The sequence below is a fragment of the Schistocerca piceifrons genome, chromosome 2, assembly GCF_021461385.2.
Source record: "Schistocerca piceifrons isolate TAMUIC-IGC-003096 chromosome 2, iqSchPice1.1, whole genome shotgun sequence".
NCBI lineage: Eukaryota > Metazoa > Arthropoda > Insecta > Orthoptera > Acrididae > Schistocerca > Schistocerca piceifrons.
This window is the reverse complement of record NC_060139.1, coordinates 383,720,593-383,745,412: the sequence shown is the minus strand read 5'-3', so window position 1 is coordinate 383,745,412 and position 24,820 is coordinate 383,720,593. Positions and strand designations below refer to the sequence as shown.

The following is a 24,820-nucleotide window of genomic DNA, read 5'->3' as shown; positions in this document are numbered from 1 at the left end:
GTGTCGCAGAAAAGTAACGTATAACGTAACCAGGCATGGATATTGTGCCTAATAGTGGTAGGTACAGGCTGAGGGAAGTTCGTTTAAAATCACACACTTCCTCGGATCCGCCGCTAGTTGGCTGCAGTATTATGGCCGCAGCTCAACCTCGGCGCATTTCCACTCTATGGTTATTTGAAAAATTTGATTCGTTTGACGTCCCCTACCTTATTACCAGATCGGCGGCATCATTTATTACTGTATGTTTCACTCACTATACGGCACAAAAAAAATAGGCCCAAAAATGATTTGGGTGATACTTTTTGAGTGTGTGGACGCTGAACGGCGAGGGTATCAGCGTCCTTTAGTTTGAAAATAGGAACAAGGATAATCAAAGGGATAAGACTCTCTGATCATACGATGTTAATAAGCGAAAATGAAAAAAAATTACAATACATTACAATTACAAGAACTGAACGCCAGCTATGTGGAATATGAAATAAAGTTAAATGTAAAAAAGGCCAAGGTTTTACAATGCAAGCAAGGAAGATATAAGGGAAATTTGTGATGAACTGGTGAAACAAGTTGATAACTTTTGGCACCTAGAATGTAAAGTGAACAGTAACATAATATATAATTAAGAATTCAAAACAATAATATCTATTATAAAATAAACGTTTTACGAAATGAGAAGTGCTTTCTGTGGTCCTTAAATAAACAATTAAGGGAGAAATTCGTGTAGTATTTTGTGTTGTACCTGAGGAAAATACGATCATCAGAGGAGTGGTAAAAATTAGAACCTGTAAGATATTAGTTCACTTTATTAGAAGATACGATGGGCTTTCAATAAGTACTGTTGCAATTTTTTTTCCTGAAAGCAGGTTAGTTGTATTCTGGTCTCCAGTACACCATATTATTCCCCACTCTTTGGGCTACAAAATTCTATTTTTCAACATAATTTCCGATCAAAGCGATGGGCTTACACCCCCTTACTGGGTGTGTCTGTATGCCTGCATAGTACCAGTCTACTGGTAGACGTCGGAACCAACGTCCTGCTGCATCAATAAACTCTCCATCACCCACGTACTGCTTCCCGTGGAGTATATCCTTCATTGGGGCACACAGAAGGAAGGCGGAAGCTGCGAGATCCGGGCAGTAGGGTGGATGAGAAAGAACAGTTGCCGGCCGCGGTGGTCTAGCGGTTCAGGCGCTCAGTCCGGAACCGCGCGACTACTACGGTCGCAGGTTCGAATCCTGCCTCGGGCATGGATGTGTGTGATGTCCTTAGGTTAGTTAGGTTTAAGTAGTTCTAAGTTCTAGGGGACTGATGACCACAGATGTTAAGTCCCATAGTGCTCGGAGCCATTTGAACCATTTGAAAGAACAGTCCAGTTAAGTTTTGTGTGTTCCTCTCGAGTGTGCAGACTGGCAGACTGGAGCGAGGCCTTGCGTTGTCACGGAGAAGGAGAAGTTCGTTTGTATTTTTGTGGCGACGAACACGCTGATGTTCCAACATTGCAGGAGTCACAGCTGTGTGTGGCTGATCGGCGCGCAGAGGTCGGACAGGTTTCCGCGACCTTGTTGCGAAGATGACTCACCGCGCTTTCGTTGCGGAAAGTAGCGTGACATCTTAAACTTCTATCGTATCGATGCGAGGTGCCGACTTTGTTACGGCCGCGCGATCTTTGAACGATACCAAATTCTGTATGGACATTATAACGGGATGAGGAGAAGTACTTTGAGGCGTTTGAGATGTGGATTTGGAGGACAATGGAGAGTGTGAATGATGAAAAAGAAATACTGGGAAAAATTAGGAGAAGGAATAAAAATTGGCTAGGATAGTGGATGAGCATAAAGAATACAACAGAAGGAATCGTGAATGAGAAGAGAACTAGAGGATGTATATACCAGCTAACTGACGACATACAGATAAAGTGATCATGCGCTGCAACGAAAAGGATGGCAGAGAACTGGGACGAAAGGAGAATGCTGAACTTGCAGTGATCAGTTTTTCTCATGAGCAGAAGTGATAATCAACATTTTACTCTCCATTGACAAGACGAGAAGTCCGCACTGTGTTTTTACAAGCTGAAATTCCTCCCATTCCAGATATGTTCTTTCGATTATTTTAATTCGAATCTCCAAAAATCGAACGTGTAGCTCGAACTTGTTGTCGATTCCCTCGAAAAAATCTTGACAGATCGAAGATATCCTGTGTGTTTTGGTACACCCTATAAATCTAAGCGAATCTCATGACAGACTGCTCCGCAAATAGTGTAATTCGAAGTCAATGGCTATCTATCACCCGGTAATTCGAACTGTTTCATCAACTGTTCAGATAACTGTTTCGTTATTCAACTCTTTTAGATATCTCATTGTTTTCTCGACTATATTTACGACTGTTCGTAAATCAGTTGTCAAAATAACTTCAGAAAAGTAGAACTCTTTGACTTTTGCAGAGAAGAATCGGCCTTCTGACGCTGTGGAATGTGAAATGAAAAAAAAGGAAGTGTGATAGGATCACTCTTGTTTTTTTATACAGACAAACGATTTGACGGATAAACGACCAGCAGTCTTTGACTATTTGCTGATGACACGCTAGTGTACGAAAAAAATGTCGTTTATGAGTGATTGTAGGAGATACAGGATGACTTAGAACTTGTACACACACCAAAAAAAACGTTGCGCATCACCTCGGTTCCGAGAGTCCTGGACCTGTACAGAAAATTGGCATAGAGATCAACATAAACATCGTTTCCTCCCTTTTTATTGCACTTGAAAATCACACTTTTCATGTTCTACCATCATACAGTGAGACCTACCGATGTGGTGGTCCAAATTGCTGTACACACCGTTACCTCTAATACCCAGTAGCATGTTCTCTTGCATTGATGCATGCCTGTATTCGTCGTGGCATACTATCCACAAGTTCATCAAGGCACTTTTGGGCCAGATTGTCCCACTCCTCAACGGCGATTCGGCGTAGATCCCTCAGAGTGGTTGGTGGGTCACGTCGTCCATAAACAGCCATTTTGAATCTATCCCAGGCATCTTCGATAGGGTTAATGTCTGGAGAACATGCTTGCCACACTAATCGAGCGATGTAGTTATCCTGAAGGAAGTCATTCACAAGATGTGCACGATGGGGGCGAGAATTGTCGTCCATGAAGACGAATGCCTCGCCAATATGCTGCCGATATGGTTGCACTATCGGTCGGAGGACAGCCGTTACGGCGCCTTCCAAGACCACCAGCGGCGTATGTCGACCCCACATAACGCCGCCCCAAAACAGCAGGGAAACTCCCCCTTGCTGCACTCGCTGGACAGTGTGTCTAAGGCGTTCAACCTGACAGGGTTGCCTCCAAACACGTCTCCAACGATTGTCTGGTTAAAGGCATATGCGACACTCATCGGTGACGAGAACGTGATGCCAATCCTGAGCGGTCCATTCGGCATGTTGTTGGACCCATCTGTACTGCGCTGCATGGTGTCGTGGTTGCAAGATAGACCTCGCCATGGCCGTCGGGAGTGAAGTTGCGCATCATGCAGCCTATTGCGCACAGTTTGAGTCGTAACATGCCGTCCTGTAGCGGCACGAAAAGCATTATTCAACATGGTAGCGTTGCTGTCAGGGTTCGTCCGAGCCATAACCCGTAGGTAGTGGTCATCCACAGCAGTAGTAGGCCTTGGGCGGGTTGAGCGAGGCATGTCATCGACAGTTCCTGTCTCTCTGTATCTCCTCCAAGTCCGAACTACATCGCTTGGGTGCACTCCGAGACGCCTGGACACTTCCCTTTGTGCCTTCCTGGCAAAGTAAGAGTTCATACACTATCGAACCGTTGTATCGACCGTCTAGGCATGGTTGAACTACAGACAACACGAGCCGTGTACCTCTTACCTGGTGGAAGGAGTGGAACTGATCGGCTGTCGGACACCCTCCGTCTACTAGGCGGTGCTCACGCATGATTGTTTACATCTTTGGGGGGGGGGGGGTTAGTGACATTTCTGAACAGGCAAAGGGACTGTGTCTGTGATGCAATATCCACAGTGAACGTCTATCTTTAGGAGTTCTGGGAACCGGGATGATGCAAAACTTTTTTTGATGTATGTATTTCTTGTGATGAGCGGCAGTTGGCTCTGAATGTAGACAAATATAAGTTAATGCAGATTAGTAGGAAAAACAACCCCGTAATTTTCTAATACAGTATTAGCAATGTGAATGCTTGACACAGTCATCTCGATTAAGCATCTATGCACAACGTTGCAAAGCGATATGAAATCGAACGAGCACGTAAGGAAGCTAGCAGGGAAGGTGAGTGGTCGACTTGGTTGTGCTGGGAAAATTTTACGGAAGTGTAGCTCACCTACAAAGAAGACCGCATATAGAGACTGGTGCAGCCCAGTCTTCAGAATTAGTCGAGCATTTAGTATCCCCACTAGGTCGGATTACAGGAAGACGTCGACACAGTTCAGCATCGAAGCAATTGAGAAGTGTGTTGCTAGATTTGCTACGGGTAGGTTCAATCGACATGCGAACATTACAGGAATAGTGAGTGAACTCAAATGTGAATTCCTGGAGGGAGGACGATGTTATTTCCGCGAATCACTATTGAGAAAATTTAGAGAATGGGTGTTTGCCACTGACTCCAGTACGATTCTACTGCCCACAAAGTACTTTTCGCGTAAGGACCGCGAAGAAGAGACAAGAGAAATTAGGAGTCGTACGGAAGCACATAGACAATCGTTTTTCTGTTGCTCCATTTGCAAGTGGAACAGGAATGGGATGACTAATAGTGGCACAAGATACCCTCCGCCTTGCACCTTGTGGTGGCTTACGGAGTATACGTGTAGATAAATGTAGCGAAAAGTTTCGGTATTCCGTCATTGGTGTTTTCGAATATCCTATAGGATAAAGATAAAACTGCTGGAAACACATCACATGAAGGGACGAAGCGTAACCGGCAAGCCGAGTCCCCACGTTTTGCAATATGCTTACTGAAATGGCTTAGTCACTGTAAGATGTGTCCGTTATGGAGAAACTCAATATTCTTCCAGGGAAGAAGTTTAATTGAAGATGCAATGGAATTCATAGTATAAATTTCACATTACTAGCCAGGGAATGAGAATTGCGAACTTCTCTATACATCTTTCAGACAAGGTTCATTATAGCCACTGAACTTAGAGGGCATATGGGGAAATGTCGAACTGAACGTGCTTGTGGTACGGTGAATGAACTACTTCCCATTAAGTTTGATGTGCATTGTTGTAATTTACATGAACAACAACATAAACACAAGTTGGATACACAGAAAAATACTGTGACCGATAATTACAAGGAAGAGTGTCAAAACAACAGTCATCGTCAGTGAACACGACTAAACTAATGATCATTTGATTTGAGAAAATCCAGGAGAAGTTTAGGTAAAAGATAAGAGACTACCACCTCACAAATCAAGCGTGAATATACCTGGATATGGCGGGCGCACAGTGGTTACTCGTATTTGAACAGAGGGGTATCGAATTATTACATGGAATTATATGTAAAATCTACGGCATCAATGGTGAGCCCTCGATCACTTGTCAATATGTATGAACGACAGTCGTAACAGCTTCAGACAAAGCGCCTACACACGCCTATCAATGCTTATAACTCTGTCGCATCTGCTGTGAAATCTTACCACAAGTCATCAGTTAGTGGAGGGCAGCTGCGGGGGTGGTGTGGTAGCTGCACCAGAGCGAAGCGAACACTGCTGTCCTCCCGCCCGAGACCGAAGACCGAAATGTTCTCTTCAGAAATCGGTGTCCACGGAAATGGTTGAAGCAGACATTATTGTAGTTAATCGTGACTGTTCTGCGTCCCACAAACCTTATCAGTAAAGTCAAAACTGTAATTCAATCTTCTATTTTTGAATAATCAGTTAATATTTAAGGAAATTAGAACTTGTTTCCAGAATGAGAATTTCACTCTGCAGTGGAGTGTGCCTGATATGAAACTTCGTGGCAGATTAAAACTGTGTGCCGGACCGAGACTCGAACTCGTGTCCTGAGCTCGAGTCTCGGTCCGGCACACAGTTTTAATCTGCCAGGAAATTTCAAATTAGAACTTGATTACGAGTTCACATTTATGAAAAAAAACCAAGACTTGCAGTGCTATTACTGTCCATTAAAACTTCCTTGGCAAATAAGTAACAGAAAGGGGAGACAGCTCTAATCTGTTAGCAAAATTGTTTGCAGCATTGCTCTTAAATTACATGCTGGGCTACGAAATATGTTTATAGCTAAATATTGTTAAAAGCAATAAATCTGAATTTTGATAATGAAGATTATTCCTTCTTCTGTATCTTTGATTGCGATGGTTCTCCCACTTAAAATTCTTGTTACCTAATGGTGAGAAACGAAGGCAATATACATATTGTAGCCTATCGGCTAAATGTGTAGTTCCTTAGTGCTGCACAAAGAGGTGCAATGAACTGAAATTACGTACTATCACTGTACACAACTGTAAGAAACAGAGTTGCATCAATACGGATTCTACAGACCTAAGTCAATAACTTTCATCTTCAAGTGTCTAAATCATAGACGTACATACGAGCTACTGTGAAACTTTCTGAACTCAGACATTTAGCATCGCACTTTCGCAACATCTAAATGAAGGTGTGAAGTTATTTAAATGCGGAAGGAGTTGCAACTGACCAGCGATGGGAGACCATCCCATACAGGGAATTATTGTAACCCACTAGAAGACGCTGCTTATTGTGAATGGAGCTCCCCATGGTTTCTTTCTCTGTGTGCAAAACCCGTCGAAGTCTTGAGACAGACGTAAGGCGTGAACTGATGTGTTCTAGCGAAAGGTAGAAATCCATATGCTCAAGTTACAAATCTCTTACTATCCAATCCACTTAATGCTTTGTCCCTAACATCAGAATTATTAGCCTAATAACAAATAATTACCGACAACCCAGTAAATCAAGATAAATAAATATATCTCTACGCTCTCTTTTTAAGAGGAAGTGCGCCATAATTGCATCTTAAAAACACAGGAATTCTTAAATGCTAATTCTATTCAAAACTTAGCCTAACCCGTTGTTTATTCTGGGTTTAATTAGCACAAAAAATGCGTATAGATATTTTCAAGCACACTATGGTGTTTAGGGCGTAATTACACAAGAACAGCCGTACGTTGTCGTCTGTCTGACCTGGCGCAAACTGGTACTATGATCCACTAAACAGCACACGTTTATGTTAGTATCCTGTACCCTGTACGTCAGCAGTCCAAAAGGAGCGTCAGCGTAACGTACCACCAGTAACGTATTGTGTGTGAGCTATCGTCCTTCAAATTAATTATGCTAATTTCGGTATTTCGAGTAAAGCAGTATGTATCTAACTGGCTGACTCGTAAAGTTTGTACACTGAAATTTATATACTACCTAAACAATTAGTATCGCTGTCCAACTCAATTTACAGATGCAAATATAGCAATCATATACGTCTTACCCTTTTTCCGAGCCAAAATACTAAATTTTTTGAAACATTGTTCGTGGAAATAAGAACGGACAAAAAGAACTATTAAAAATTCTAAGTAAAAAAACTGTCTTGACTGCATGAAATAATTCATTTTTATTTTAAAAGGTCGCCGGTTTCGACCTGTCCAGATCACGTTTCAAAACAAAAATAAATTATTTTATTCGGCGAAGATAGTTTCTAATTAAAATTTTTAACTCTACTAAACCTCAGCTGATTTTTAACTTATCTCTCAAAATTTCAGAAATTTGATCATTTGATCCTTCTTTCGTTATTTACGAATTAAAGTAGAAAAGATCTATTTAATCACGACTCAAAGATACTGTTCTCCTGAGAATGGTCAAGTTCAGATATAGATTTATCTTTGAAATATTGCTAAATTATATTCTTTAATTTCTTTTCGCAGTTTCGAAACTTCCGCAAATTTCTTTCCTACATGTACCTTTCTATCTTTAAAGACTGAATTTTTATTAGTATCTGACGGTTATTTATTCCAATAGAACTAACACTTGATCTTGAACCTGTAGTATGTAAATACGAGAAATATTTTATCTTTTCTTCTTTGCTCTCTTTTTTGAGCTGTGCGTTTGGAAAAATATGATTCTGATTTTATCTTTTTCTTGAGGAACGTACAGCTTTACTAATACGTCAATTATGTACTGAGTGACAAGAGAAGAATTTATTCTCTTCAGCACTTTAACGACGACTGATTCAAATAACGTCAGGTACAGATGCGAAAATCGAGTTCCAGCGTAATGAGATCTTACAGAGGCTTATAAAAAACCAAAATAAAAGAAGTCTGCTAGTGCCACCGCCACTTGAATCCTAACAATGTACCGTATATCCAAATATATATGTATTTCTTCACGTGTTGGCGGCTGACGAACACTGCATCCCAATATTTGGTGCAGAAGAGGTTGGATTCTCGATTCAGCTTCCCATAAAGTGTTAGCACTTAAACTGCCCTGTTTAATGGTCCCATAAAAGTACAATGAGAACTGGAATTCGATAAAATAAACTTACTAAGTTAAGGACAAATACGGCTTGCTAACAACTCGAACTTTTCGGTAATAAAGGCGTAGTGCTTGCCACAAAAACAAATCTGCCCTTGGGTATCACATACGTACTCAGAGCAATCCAATACGTCCTTCATACACTATGAGAACAGAAACCACTCTGCCTCGAAACGATTCTGTGCGGGATCACAACCATAAACAGGAACTAATCGGAACTTAAGCTGATCCAAATATCATATTCCATACACCCATAAAACTGCGTTCGAGGCTTTTTCAGCCAGTGATCGGGTTCTGAATATTAGACGTTTTACCAACTGCAAATACAATACACTTGAAACGATCAGACTGGATGGTTGGTTGGTCGTCGGAGTTAAAGAGACCAAACTGCGAGGCCGATAGTCCTTTCATCCTATATGTATCGAATCAGGAATAACTTTCAGAAGAAGGGCATAAAGGGCAGATCCTGGGAAGTCCGATTGTGGACAAGATACAGTACGAGAGAGATAAAATTAAGGACAAATGGGAGGGGTGTGAGAGGGGGTAAGGTGAGCGAGCCGCTCACTCAGAATGCACCCCAGAACATGTTATGCGGTGGGAGACGCACTCTCTACATCCCACGAGCATCACCTCACGAGCAACACAGTATAAAGTTTAGGAAAGATAAAACATTAAAAACGGCAAACATAAAAGAACAAGTAGAATAAAAAGGCGGGAAGGGCAGGGGCCAGGCTACACTGCCGAACAAGGGCCGCCAATGGTATTCCCGATCCATAGTAGGCGAGGGGTGCCCCTCCAACCACGCAGGAGGTCAGACGAGAAGAACTACTAGCAATTAATTAACGCATCGTGTCTGACGCGCGTCGGGCTATGTTATAGCGGTCAGCTGCTGGTTCGTCACATATTCTTTGCCACCGTGGAAATCATATATGGGTACCCTTGGCACCAACAGCTCGCGATATCTTTTTTTCTTCCTTCCAGCTACAACAATTTTGCACAACAATTTACAACAAGAAATCGCAAATAAAGTATATGAATCTCTAATTCATATGTTCGTTTCGCATCTCGTTAATCTCAATAGATGAATACGGTTGGGCGAAATCTGTTTTCCTTTCTTGTGGTCATCTCCATGTAAATTTTGGCGCATTACACACTCGACCACTCTATGCAGTCTCCAACGGTAAAGATAAACTCATACGCAATACATAAATGATTCTGGATATTAGATAAGAACGTAGGCATTCGTAGCCGTTGTCATCAGTAAATTGTTTTCCGCTTTAGCAATTTCCACTACTATTCTGACTTTTAATTTACAATGATACACTGCTTTTGTTAAAATGTCAACTTCAGCAAAGCATATATTTTGATCACGTCTTTCTTTATATTCAGCTACGAATAATTTACTGAATTGGGTTGTAACCTACCCCTCACTTATCGACCTTAATGACAGTGAAAAATTAAACCGCGTGCACCTAATGGAAATTTGGGAAAATCAATCGTCACCGAAGTTAATTTGTCGGTAAAGAGGGAGGAAAGGGTTACATCTAAATGAAAGGAAAAATGCAAATGAAATTGGTGGAAATTAATTTTGAGGAAAGGGTAAAATTAATAAAGAAAGTAAATGTGCGGTCGTTACGTTAACAATTAATTGGCGTTAATTAGATATTTGAGATTTGGTGAAAATTACGGTCGCCAGTCCTATGGACAACTACTATAATAACTGAAAAAGATAGGTTATTGCACATTTAATTAGCACTAAAAGCGTGGCAACTGAAGGTTGACACGTGTTGTGTGACAACTGAATGTTTGTCAGAAGTAATAAATTTCGCTACACTCTGACTTAATTTAGCAAAAGAATTAATAAAACCGGAAAATTGAAAGTTGATTTAGTGACTGAAATTAATAGTGAACTTTGTTTCTGAAGCACTACGAAATTCAATAAAATAAGGTTAGTCTTGGGCTACCTCAACAATCATTTCAAAAGCTACTGGAATCTACGCAATTTAGAAATAAGAGACTTAACTTTGAACTTGAATTAAATGATTCTGAACAATTAACAATAGTAAAATTTATTACGTACCAAACTGATCTGCAGTCACAGGTAAGCTAAAATATGACAACAAAGCTCGCACTCTTAATTTGTGCTTGTGTAATCTAAATATTGTAGCCAGCTATGAATACTTTAACTGAACTTTGAAATTAAAGCAGTGAAATGGAATGATATTACTTTAACGCTGGCGTATGAATTTCAACGACACTCGGGTTCATTCCAAAAAAGGAAGGGACCCTGCTTGGTAATGCAATTGGGACAATGAGCAACAAAGGCTCATGCTAAGTTGCTGTATTTTTTGATGCAACAGTTTGAAAAGCTGAGGGCTGCCATACAGTTCTAAAACTTTACGTGCTTTTGGTCTTCCTTGTTGGTTGATTGAAGGTTTGAAGTCGTCGGTCGAGGAGGTGGTGACAGTCACTCATTGTCGGTCGTCGGTGTTGCAGAAGCTGGATGCAGGCGCACCTTCTTCTCAACACTGTCACCAGGCGAAACGGGCTCTTGATGTGCGCCAGCTAATGCTTCCCGACCGCGACACCGTATCAGGAACTATCATAGCAAGTCGAGCGCTATTACATGCTGCCAAACCTCGAAAGCGCGGCAACTCGCGGGAGCGTCACTCAACACACCTGCTCCACCGCCCTACTCCAGCCAGACTCTCTCTGCCCGCGTTCCATGCGGCAGAGTTAACACTACCAAAGATCCTAAACACTTTTGTGCTCCACAAGACCTATCGATGTGATCGTTCGATAGCATAGTTTTCCCTAGGCAAGACCCAGCGTAAAAATACAAATAATATTTACAAAACAAACCAATTATACACCGACATAAATGCATATATATATATATATATATAAAATTGTGAAACAATTACAATATATAAAGACACAGAAATGTCATATCTTCAGGTAACAAAATAAGGAAAAAATTTATAGTACAATAGATGGAAATAGGAGGATATGCATTTCCGGCGTTACAGGGTGCATAGGTCGTTCATATTATTTTAAGCTTTCTTAAACGGGACGATCACTCACTTTAATAACGCACTACACAGATGGGGAGGGGGTGGGGGAGGCTGTCACAAGGGGTTTCTGAGAGAATGGTCGAAAGGAGCGAGTGCACTACGGCAAAATCCTTACACAAACCCGAAATGACAAACCGAGAGGAAACCAAGACGGGGAAACCAAGAATCGTCAACAGCGTGTGAAGATCCACAATAGAAAACCGAAGGAAATAACCAAGAGCAAATGTGATCTTTGTGTGAATGGTAACATAAGCAATCGGAAAGTTTCGGATCAGAGCTGTGTTCTACCAAAACTATGGCACGGTAGTTTCGGTACACTACATAAATGTCATAGTGTATGATAGGATTAATGGTAGTACTGCAAGCATTGGTATGGAAAGAGATATAAATGAATGTTTACAAGAGAAACTGGGAGCCGACGACTTCTCCTTTTGTGTTGCTCATAATTAGAGCCACACATCATTCAGTGTTAGTCCAGTGTGTATTTTATATTCTTACGAAGTATGCATTGCATTTTATAAGCAATAAAAGTTATCTGATCGTGCAACTTCTGCTCTTCCATGTAACCAAAGTAATTACTTTTGATGCAGTTACAGTGTACAAGCACAAACATAAAAATATATGTAATTATTGTTGTTATTTACTACTCAGTAGAACGATCTGCGTTGTGATCAAAGGCAAGAGCTTCGTGTTATTACTCATAAATGCGAAAGTAGTTTATGAATAACAGAAACATGCTTTATATAAGTTCGACGAAGACTGCAACGATTTTTAATATATTTTTATTTTGCGGTTTTCATTTTACCTTTTTTGTCGAGGAAGATGCATTTTCTAGCGCTGTGTGATAAATCTGTAATTTTTAAAAAATTTCACTTCAGCATCTCTCTGTTTCACGTTACATATCAAGAATTTTCGAATGAAACCTGAATTAAACATTGAAAATTTCAGTTTTACTGTAAATACAGTTTACTTTTAACTAACAGACCGGATAATAACTGTGTAGATTACGAGGCCCTTCATATGTCCTCACTAATTTTATAGAGGGTGCACTGCTTCCGCTTTTTACGGGAATCTAGTAAGGCACTAATCGCATGCACAAAGAAAGCGATCGTTATGAGGTAATGCCCGACAGGTGTGCAACACATCTAACGTACACGTAACACAGGTATGACCTGAATCGAACAAAGCTACAAGGAAAACTACCGTAGTCGACGCTTACTTATCATAATCTATAGCAGTAGTTTTACAACTCTGTTTCCGATGCATAAACATAGCTGGTCTAGGAAAACTCGTGCACTTTCGGCGTAGATTATGCCACCAGAGGGTATCCCCAACTGACGCCGCCGGTGGAACCAAACAACTCTGGACGGCGCAATGCTGTTGAGTTCACCTCAATAACAATGTTCGAGTCCAACAGCGATACTGAACTAACCCTTATTAACACTTTATTAGACTCGCATCTAATTTCGCACATCCCGGCTGTCTGTAGCAGTTTGGGCAGATATTTCGGCGGTAGCCCACGCCCCTCCTGTGGAACCAAACATCTCTGGACGGCGCAATGCTGTTGAGTTCACCTCGACAACAATGTCCGAGTCCGGCGACCATACTAAACTTATCCTTATGTGCACTTTATTAGACCTGCATCTAATTTGTACAGCCGGCAGTCTGTATCAGTTTGGGTGATCTTTCGGCAATCTTAAAATAATCTTTTATTTTAGTATTGTAACCCTTTACGTCAGAGAATGTTTCCGATGCTATCGGTCACGCTCTTTGTATATGGCAGAAATATGAATCGTTCTAGTTCTGTGTCCTATTTTAGTTCTGCGTCCTGTTTCCCCATCTTCCCTAACTCGTGCACTTCTTTTGTGCTAACATGTAGCTTCTGTTGCAGGCAATGGAACAAGCAGCAGAAGAAGAAGAAGCCGAGCCTTATGAGCGCCATCGGCGGCGCCTTCTTCTGGCAGTACACCCAGCTGGGGCTGCTCGTACTCGTCAATGACGTCATCGTTCGGTGAGTTCTCGCTTCTATACAACACTGGAAACCTATCATCGCTCTTGTCCTCTAGATTGCTTATTCATATTGCCACTAGCTTATTTTTGCCGTTGTGGTAGGCTATTTTAAACATGATATGCCTCTGCAGTATTACTTCCTTTCAAATAAATCGCACAAAAATGTGATACCAAGTGATACCAAGTATTAGTAATGTTATTCAAAATTAAATAAGACATAATACTTTCAAATGAGTGTTCTTTATGATTGCAGACAGATGATGGTATAAAAATCCATGTTATTTAAGAAGCAATACAGGGTGATCCGAAACAGTCTGAAAAGCTTGTAAGGATATTGCAGTGTAGACTGTGCTGAGAAATAACTGCGAATTCGATACGTTGCACCGTTTCTGCGGAAATCAGATCGTTGCGCGAGAAAATCCAAGCGGCCCGATAGAGGCGGTGTCGCCAAAGGCGTTCTTTGTTTGGTTTTTCTAAAACCGAACTAGAGAGCGATAAAAAAACTGGACATTAAACATTAGTAATGATTGAACCTGAGCCAAAGGCTGAGCGGTCTCGTGCGCTGTTATCTATGCTATGAGAACAACTGACATTAATTGTATCTGTCGGGCATCTTGAATTTGCGCGCGAACGCCTGATCGGCTAACTTCGATGCTAATTAATTCAGAAACGACGTAATGTAACGAATTTGTTTCTTAAAGTTATTTCTCAGCACAATGTATCCTCCACCAATCTTACAAGCTTTTCAGACTGTTTCTGATCACGCTGTATACCACTCTTTTATTTGTCAGGAAGATGAACAATTTAAGAGATACGTTTCTACAAACTTAACAAAAACTATGTTATTACAATGAAATGAATACTCCTAGCTGCATACAGGTGTTGATATACGTCAACGGGGACAGTTGAAAATGTGTGCCCCGATTGGGACTCGACCCCGGGGTCTCCTGCTAACGTGGCAGACGCTCTATCCTTCTTTTTTTCCCCTTTTGTTCGGTATTGTTCGTTGCGTTTGGTCTGGGCAGACGTCACAAGACACCCGTTCAAGTTGATCGTTGATTCTTTTATTCAGTTTTTTATTACAGAGGGCGAGCAGCCCTCTGACCGAACACGCTGAGCTATAGTGACGGCTAATCTGAGCCACCGAGGACACAGAGGATAGTCCGACTGCAGGGAATTATCTCTGGCACAACTCCCGTGAGACCCACATTCCCAACTTAGTGTCCCACACTATATTCATAGTGCCCCTGCCCATTATACTCATTACTCGCGGCTTTTTGCCGATTCCCTGTGCAGATGCACTATTTGTGCATCTGCACAGAAGAAGATTGTCAAATGGCCAGTGTGCCTTAACTATATATATATATATATATATATATATATATATATATATATATATATATATATATATATATATGAAGATGGTATCTGTTCTTCCGGACATGTCCGAAGGAACAGATACCATCTTATATATAAAAACTATGTTGTAGCCCTTCTCAGTCTACTCAAATTTAGGAATTTATTAATAAAAATGCATTCCTCACTTTTCACCACCTCGGGTTCCTTCACATAGGAATCAAAAGTGGCACAATTTATTAAAAGTGGGAAAGAGCAGATGTACATTAGGTGTGAAACTTTGCCTCGAAGAAGTCGACTCCCGAATGAGAAGCGTCATCGCGTCTCCTTCATTACAAAATAATATTCCACAGCATGCTTGTTGTGCGGTGGGGTTTACGTAAAAAGATGGGATAGGAGACAGGGCATGAACTGAGCGGAGAAAAGAATGCAGGCAACGCGGTATTGCAAAGAGTTGTTACTGTCTTCTCACTCGCGGATGCCAGTGATTGATAATATCGATGTCCTGCTTCTGTTCCCATCAATCGCGTTCGATTTTCCTACTTACGGCAGCTTCGTGTGGCTACCCTTAAGAGGACAACTGGACAAATGAGTAGATGCAGCACAGGAATGAAGCAAGAGTCACCCTGGCGGATTGAAACTGAAACATGTCAACCGACCAGTGAGCTGCACGGCCTGCCCTCTTAAGTTCACGTTCGAAATACAACTAGCCACAGGTGCCGTGCTTCTTCACAAACAGCAACACCTTATTGGAGTTTCGCTTTTCACAGACAACACTCTACCAGCAGAACCGTCCGCGTATGCCTCACGTCTGGACTCACAGTTTCAAGAAACGAACACTTCACTAGTTGATGAAAGTTTCATTCTAATTACGTTTACACGTGTTTTAGATGTTTCACTTATTCTGTACATGCTCCATACAGATAAAATACGGAAGATAATAATATCGGCACTCCTGCGGCACAGCACGCTGCACCGAAATAAACTTGCATTCCTGACAAATGCAAACTCGAATGTAACAAAGTACGCCGACAGTCTGCCTTAGGCAGACAAAGGCGCAGCTGGTTTCGGAGAGCTCGCAAAAAACCGATGTGCGCCAGCTTTGTGTCACTTGACCCATCGCTTCAGACCATTTGAAGCGTGTAACGCCAGCCGGCCATCCGTCATTCCGCGCCCACCCTGAGTCTCATGCATGTGAGATCATCATCACTGGCAAGAGCAGCTCTCTCTCTTTTGCTCGCTGTGTCCCTTGCGCAAATATTTGGTTGCTATGACAAGTGCAATGCTATTATTTCTGTGTGCCACCTACACAAAATACGTCGGTCACTGTTGCAGTGGCCACACCACATACTATTGCAGACACCTGCCACTGTAATTGAAGTCGTTACACCGGTCAAGGCCAGAAGATAGAGGCGTACAGCTGCTGACCAACACATTGTTCATCAGTGGCGTGCGTTTTCCAGTCACCAGTCTTCAAACTGGTTTGATGCGGCCCGCCACGAATTAGTCTCCTGTGCGAACCTTTTCATCTTAGAGGAGCACTTGCAACCTATGTCCTCAATTATTTGCTGGATGTATTCCATCTCTGCTTTCCTCTACAATTTTTACCTTTTACACCTCCCTCTAGAACCACGGACGTCATTCCCTGATGTCTTAACACATGTCATATCATCCTGTCCCTTTTTCTTATCAGTATTTCCCTGATTATTTTCCTTGCAGATTTTAGGAGAACCTCCTCATTCCTTACCTTATCAGTCCACCTAATTTTCTACATTATTCTGTGGCATCACATCTCAAATGCTTAGAGTCTCTTCTGTTCCGGTTTTCCCACCGTCCATGTCTCACTGCCATACAACGTTGTGCTCCATACGTACGTTCTCAGAAATTTCATCGTCAAGTAAGACCTATTTTTGATACTAGTAGACGTCTCTTGGCCAGAAATGTTATTTTTGCCAGTGTTAGTTCGCTTTTTATCCCTCTTTACTCCGTCCGTCCTAGATTATTTTGCTACCATCAGCAATTCTCATGTTAAATTTCTCACTGTTCTCGTTTCTGCTACTTCTCATTACTTTCGTCTTCCTTCGATTGACTCTCAATCCATACGCTGTACTCATTAGACTGTTCATTCCGTTCAACACATCTTGTAATTCTTCTTCACTTTCACCGAAGACAACAATGTCATCGGCGGATCTTGTCATTGATCTCCTCTCGCCTTTAATTTTAGTTCCACTCTTGAACCCTTCTTTCATTCCTATCATTGCTATTTCGATGTATAGATTGAACGGCAGGGGCGAAAGGCTACATCCCTGCCTTACACCCTTTTCATTCCATGCACTTCATTCGTAGTCTTCCACTCCTATTTTTCCCGCTTGGTTCTTATACATATTGTATATTACCCGTCTTTCCCCGTAGTTGCTTCAATTTTTTTCGGAATTTCGAACGTATTGCACCATTCTACATTGTCGAACGGTTTTTGTAGGTCGACAAATCCTATGAACGTGTCTTGATTTTACTTCAGTCTTGCTTCCGTTGTCAACTGCAGCATTAGAATTGCCTCCTTGGTGCCTTTACCTTTCCTAAATCCAAATTGCTCGTCATCTAACATATCCCAAATTTTCTTTTCCATTCTTCTGTATATTATTCCTGTAAGCAACTTGGATGCGTGAGCTGTTAAGCCTATTGTGCGATAATTCTTGCACTTGTCAGCTCTTATTATTTTCAGAATTGTGAGGATGACTGTTTTCCAAAAGTCTGATGGTATATTTCCAGTCTCACACATTCTACACACCAACGTGAATAGTCACTTTGTTGCGACTTACCCAAGTGATTTTAGAAATTCCGATTGAATGTTATCTATCCCTTCTGCCTTATATGGTCTTAAATCATGCAAAACTCTTTTAAATTCTGATTCTAACACTGGATCCCCTGTCTCTTCCTTGTCGACACCTGTCTCTTCTTCTACCATGTCGTCAACCAAATCCTCCCCTCATAGAGGCCTTCAGTGTTCTCTTTCCACTTATCAACTCTCTCCTCTGCGTCTAAAAGTGGAATTCCCATTGCACTCTTGCTTTTAACTTCACTGGAGACTGTCTTGATTTTCCTGTATGCTGAGGCAGGCCTCCTGACAATAATTTCATTTAGGATTTCGTCACATCTTTCAAGCAGCCATTTTTGTACTCCCTTCTTCCTGAAGTATTTCTTCTGTTATTTACGAATTCCTACGTCATCTTATTTCTATGTTTTTCTTGCCGGCTTCTGTGACTGCCCTTTTTAGAGATGTCTATTCCTCTTCAACTGAACTGCCTATTCGGCTATTCATTATCGCAGCACCTATAGCCTCAGAGAACTTCAAGCGTATCTCTTCATTCCTTAGTATTTCCGTATCCCACTTCTTTGTCCATTGATTCTTACTGGTTAATCTCCTAAACAATAGCCTACTCTTCATCGTTACTATTCCCTATGTCAGAATAGTCCCAGGACAGTTTTTTCTCAGTTTGCAATATTAAGATGAATAAATGTTGTTTTTATACTACCTGGCGTGTGTGCCTTCTTGAAATTGCCTTGGCCATGTTTCTGCTCTAACTCACTAGGCGGCAGGGCTGCGCTAGCGACACACCGTATGGGTTCTTGGCGCAGTAGTTATGGTGACACATTGTATGCTGACTGTGAGCAAAGAGTGAACATTAAGTTAATCTCGGGAAAACCCCTAGCGAAACGTGGTCAGCCATTAAGCAAGCATATGCAGGCGAGGCACTTTCAAGAAGTCGCGTTTTCGAGTGGCACAAAAGGTTTTGTGAAGACAGAGTTTCAGTGCAAGATGATCCCAGAGCTGGTATTCCGATGCAAGCCTGGAGCGTGTAAGACAGTTATTGCAAGAAAACCGTCGTGTAACTACGCGTGCAGAATCAGAAGAACTTAATTTGAATCGTGACATGTGTCACAAGATTTTACGCTAAGACTTAGGGAAGCGGAAACTTAATGTAAAACTCGTCCCTCAAACACTAACAGCCGAACAGGAAGAGGAAATAGGAAAATTATCTGTTACCGAGTATGTGGCCAGACATTCTGTTATTGCCATCCAACATCCGCCATATACGCCCGCCATCTCGCGTTGCGATATGGTCTTCTTTCCGGGAGTGAAAAGTCGATTGAAACGAAAGCTTCATCAGGATATTGCAGACTTCCAGCGGGCTGTGACAAATCACACGCATCATAGTTGAAGATCATTACTTGGTAAGTACAACTTTCTATTTTTTTTTAAAAAACTATACTGGAGCTTTTCTGACACAGAAAGTGTATTGTATTGGGTACGACGTCCAGTCTAATATCTTATTTCGGAATCTGTGCCTCACCGTGATGTAATTAACCGCAATCTTCCCGTATATCCCGGCCTTTTCTTGCTCTTCTTGCGAGTCTTGAATAGAGTATTCGCTATTACTAACTGAAATTTATTACGAAACTCGATTAGTCCTTCCTTATTCTTACTACTCCAGTAATACCACATTCCAATCCCCGTGGAAGAATCCTGGAGATACTAAAAGGTATCAGATAGATTATATAATGGTAAGACAGAGATTTAGGAACCAGGTTTTAAATTGTAGGACATTTCCAGGGGCAGATGTGGATTCTGACCACAATCTATTGGTTATGAACTGCAGATTGAAACTGAAGAAGCTGCAAAAAGGGGGGAATTTAAGGAAATGGGACCTGGATAAACTGAAAGAACCAGAGGTTGTAGAGAGTTTCAGGGAGAGCATAAGGGAACAATTGACAGGAGTGGGGGAAAGAAATACAGTAGAAGAAGAATGGGTAGCTCTGAGGGATGAAGTAGTGAAGGCAGCAGACGATCAAGTAGATAAAAAGACGAGGGCTAGTAGAAATCCTTGGGTAACAGAAGAAATATTGAATTTAATTGATGAAAGGACAAAATATAAAAATGCAGTAAATGAAGCAAGCAAAAAGGAATACAAACGTCTCAAAAATGAGATCGACAGGAAGTGCAAAATTGCTAAGCAGGAATGGCTAGAGGACAAATGTAAGGATGTAGACGCTTGTCTCTCTAGGGGTAAGATAGATACTGCCTACAGGAAAATTAAAGAGACCTTTGGAGAGAAGAGAATCACTTGTATGAATATCAAGAGCTCAGATGGCAACCCAGTTCTAAGCAAAGAAGGGAAGGCAGAAAGGTGGAAGGAGTATATAGAGGGTTTATACAAGGGCGAGGTACTTGAGGACAATATTATGGAAATGGAAGAGGATGTAGATGAGGACGAAATGGGAGATAAGATACTGCGTGAAGAGTTTGACAGAGCACTGAAAGACCTGAGTCGAAACAAGGCCCCGGGAGTAGACAACACTCCGTTAGAACCACTGATGGCCTTGGGAGAGCCAGTCATGACAAAACTCTACCATCTGGTGAGCAAGATGTATGAGACAGGCGAAATACCCTCAGACTTCAAGAAGAATATAATAATTCCAATCCCAAAGAAAGCAGGTGTTGACAGATGTGAAAATTACCGAACTATCAGTTTAATAAGTCACAGCTGCAAAATACTAACGCGAATTCTTTACAGACGAATGGAAAAACTGGTAGGAGCGGACCTCGGGGAAGATCAGTTTGGATTCCGTAGAAATGTTGGAACACGTGAGGCAATACTAACCTTACGACTTATCTTAGAAGAAAGATTAAGAAAAGGCAAACCTACGTTTCTAGCATTTGTAGCCTTAGAGAAAGCTTTTGACAATGTTAACTGGAATACTCTCTTTCAAATTCTGAAGGTGGCAAGGGTAAAATACAGGGAGCGAAAGGCTATTTACAATTTGTACAGAAACCAGATGGCAGTTATAAGAGTCGAGGGGCATGAAAGGGAAGCAGTGGTTGGGAAGGGAGTGAGACAGGGTTGTAGCCTCTCCCCGATGTTATTCAATCTGTATATTGAGCAAGCAGTAAAGGAAACAAAAGAAAAATTCGGAGTAGGTATTAAAATTCATGGAGAAGAAGTAAAAACTTTGAGGTTCGCCGATGACATTGTAATTCTGTCAGAGACAGCAAAGGACTTGGAAGAGCAGTTGAACGGAATGGACAGTGTCTTGAAAGGAGGATATAAGATGAACATCAAGGAAAGCAAAACGAGGATAATGGAATGTAGTCAAATTAAATCGGGTGATGCTGAGGGAATTAGATTAGGAAATTACACACTTACAGTAGTAAAGGAGTTTTGCTATTTAGGGAGTAAAATAACTGATGATGGTCGAAGTAGAGAGGATACAAAATGTAGACTGGCAATGGCAAGGAAATCGTTTCTGAAGAAGAGAAATTTGTTAACATCGAGTATAGATTTAAGTGTCAGGAAGTCGTTTCTGAAAGTATTTGTATGGAGTGTAGCCATGTATGGAAGTGAAACATGGACGATAACTAGTTTGCACAAAAAGAGAATAGAAGCTTTCGAAATGTGGTGCTACAGAAGAATGCTGAAGATTAGATGAGTTGATCACATAACTAATGAGGATGTAATGAAGAGAATTGGGGAGAAGCGGAGCTTGTGGCACAACTTGACTAGAAGAAGGGATCGGTTGGTAGGACATGTTCTGAGACATCGAGGGATCACCAACTTAGTATTGGAGGGCAGCGTGGAGGGTAAAAATCGTAGAGGGAAACCAAGAGATCAATACACTAAGCAGATTCAGAAGGATGTAGGTTGCAGTAGGTACTGGGAGATGAAGAAGCTTGCACAGGATAGAGTGCATGGAGAGCTGCATCAAACCAGTCTCAGGACTGAAGACCCCAACAACAATCCCCCATGACTATTTGAGTTTCATATCTCTGTTGTTGTTGTGCTCTTCAGTCCAGAGACTGGTTTGATGTAGCACTCCATGCTACTATATCCTGTGCAAGCTTCTTCATCTCCAAGTAACTACTGCACCCTACCACACTTCTGAATCTGCTTAGTGTATTGATCTCTTGGTCTCCCTCTACGATTTTTACCCTCCACGCTGCCCTCCAATACTAAACTGGTGATCTCTTGATGCCTCAGAACATGTGTTACCAATCGATCCCTTCTTCTAGTCAAGTTGTGCCACAAATTCCTATTCTCCCCATTTCTATTCAGTACCTCGTCATTAGTTACGTGATCTAACCATCGTATCTTCAGCATTCTTCTGTAGCACCACATTTCTAAAGCTTCTATTCTCTTTTTGTCTAAACTATGTATTTTCCATGTTTCACATCCATACATGGCTACACTCCGTACAAATACATTTAGAAAAGACTTCCTGACACTTAAATCTTTACTCGATGTTAACAAATTTCTCTTCTACAGAAATGCTTTTCTTGCCATTGCCAGTCTACACTTTACATCCTCTCTATTTCGACCATCATCAGTTATCTTGCTCCTCAAATAGCAAAACTAATCTACTACTTTAAGTGCCTCATTTCCTAGTCTAATTCCCTCAGCATCACCCGAATTAATTGACTACATTCCATTATCCTCATTTTACTTTTGTTGATGTTCATCTTATATCCTCCTTTCAAGACACTGTCCATATCTCTATGTACTGAATTACTTGTTCAATATCCTGATATACTTTCTCCATCTCTTCATCTTCTGCTTGCGACGTCGGCATGTATATCTGAATTACTGTTGTTGGTTTGCTGTCGATTCTGATGAGAACATCTCTATTACTGAACTTTCCACAATAACCCACTATGTGCTCCGCCTTCCTATTCATACCGAATGTTACTTCCGTTATACCATTTTCTGTTGCTGTTGATATTACCAAATACTCATCTCAACAGAAATCCTTGTCTTCTTTCCATTTCACTTCACTGGCGCCCTTTTCAGATTTTCTAGCTTCCTTATCACTTTCAGACTTTTGATATTTGACGCCCTGCCTTACAGTACGTTATCCTACCGTTGGTTTCTTCAGTCTTTTTCTCATGGGCACCTCCCACTTGGGTCCCCTACCAGAGATCTGAATGGGGTACTAGCCGGGAATCTTTTTCCAATGGAGAGATGGTTCTGAACACTATGGGACTTAACATCTGAGAACTACTTAAACGTAACTAACCTAAGGACATCACACACATCCATGCCCGAGGCAAGATTCGAACCTGCGACCGTAGCGGTCGCGCGGTTCCAGACTGAAGCGACTAGAACCGCTCGGCCACACCGGCCGGCAATGAAGAGATCGTCATGACATTTTTCACTTTTCAATTACAGGCCACACGTCCTGTGGATACGCTTTATGTGTCCTTAAAGTAATGGTTTCCATGGCCTTCTGCATCCTCATGCCGTTGATCACTGCTGATTGTTCCTCCCTCAGGGACAGTTTCCCATCGCAGAGCAAGAGAGTACCCTGGGCTTCTGTCCGCTCCTCTGCCCTCTTTGACAAGAGAGAAAGAGGGTGACTTCTTATGCCGGAAGTCCTTGACCGCCATTGCTGATGATTGTTACTCAAAGTGTAAGTATTGAATCCGGGACAGATGGAGTCAAAGTGGTTAAACTACCAAACCTCTTAAGAGCGTCTTGCGACGTGAAGTCATGTGGCACTGTTGATATGGGACGTTAAGCTCCACAACGCCAGTTGCGATATTAGAGACTAGCAGGTCACATGCACATACCGTGTTTCGAGTTCCCTCTGTTCCGTCATAAAATTCAGGAACAAATCATTATAATTTACACCCAGACATCACAGTCGTCCATACTTAAGAGTTAGATGTAAAGCAAAGCGTTCTTATTTCACTGGGAAGATTTTAGAGCGCACGAATTGAGAAACAATTTCTACTTTTCGTGGCTGACTACGATCTTCGGATGACAGTTTTGTACGAGTTTGGTTATTTCGTTTACACGGAAGATATGCCACAACGTAGTCTACTTTCATCGATGCACATTGTGACCAGATACAAAAATTTGTAGAGCTGACTGTTTAAAGAGAAAGATCACAGCCTTGAATGATATACAATAACTGCAAAGTAAATGACGCTTCACTTTATTGCTATAGACGGAGTCTTCGATTCATTCTCAGCATATTGGGAAAATGCAGTCATTCTACAATGTAGACTGCTTATAAAGATCACTTATGCGTCCCGTCCTAGAATACTGCCTATTGAACGAATAGAAAGAAGCGCGGCACGGACAGTCACAGTTTCATTCGACTCATGAGAAAGAGTCACGGAAATGGCTGTAACAGCGAGACCCTCGAGGACAGCCTACTTACAAAATTTCAAGGATGAATGTAAAGTGAAGAATCAAGAGATTTTCTTCGTCCCCACATATCGGTCCTCTAAGGATCGTGAAGAAAAGATAAGACTAAATACGGCACGCAGAGTCATTTAAGCAGTCATTCTCCAGCGCTCTATTCGTGACTAGGACGGGAAGAAAACCTATCATCTGGTATAATGCTAAGGTCCCTCTGCCATGCACTGCGGTTTGCAGAGTATGTATCTAATGCAGATATGTGGGTGAGAATACTCGCAACAGAGCTGTTCTACCTAGACCTGCACGAACTATTCGATCGACTACTTAAGAACAAAGAACGCCTACTACATTGACATAGAAAAGGAACATAAACGGTGAGAAAATCAAAGAATTTCGAGCAGTCCCGGTAGACCGCTGTAAAGTTAGCTATGGCGGTTCCTCGAATCAGCTTGGAAGTACTATCCTCTCGGAAACTGCGAAAACAACAGTTCATTAATTACAACACAGGAAGATACATAATTCAATCGTACTTCTCCCGTCTTCATCAGAGGATGGAGGGCGATGCGATTTTGGCAGCGTTAGTAATGTAACGAGAACATCTTGCCCAACAATTCACTGTTATTCAAGAAACAGAAATTGTTTTGCATTATCGTTATAGCTGCCTGAACAA

At 41.6% G+C, this 24,820-nt stretch overlaps 1 protein-coding gene across 1 annotated transcript in view; it reads left to right on the top strand.

Moving 5' to 3' along the window:
• The window catches only part of LOC124776435 (ATP-binding cassette sub-family C member 4-like), a 261,830-nt gene that overhangs the window by 128,492 nt on the left and 108,518 nt on the right, over window positions 1-24,820 (top strand). Inside the window, exon 3 of the mRNA XM_047251434.1 lies at window positions 13,479-13,598. Coding sequence (XP_047107390.1) covers window positions 13,479-13,598 — 120 coding nt within the window. The remainder of the gene's footprint in view (window positions 1-13,478; window positions 13,599-24,820) is intronic.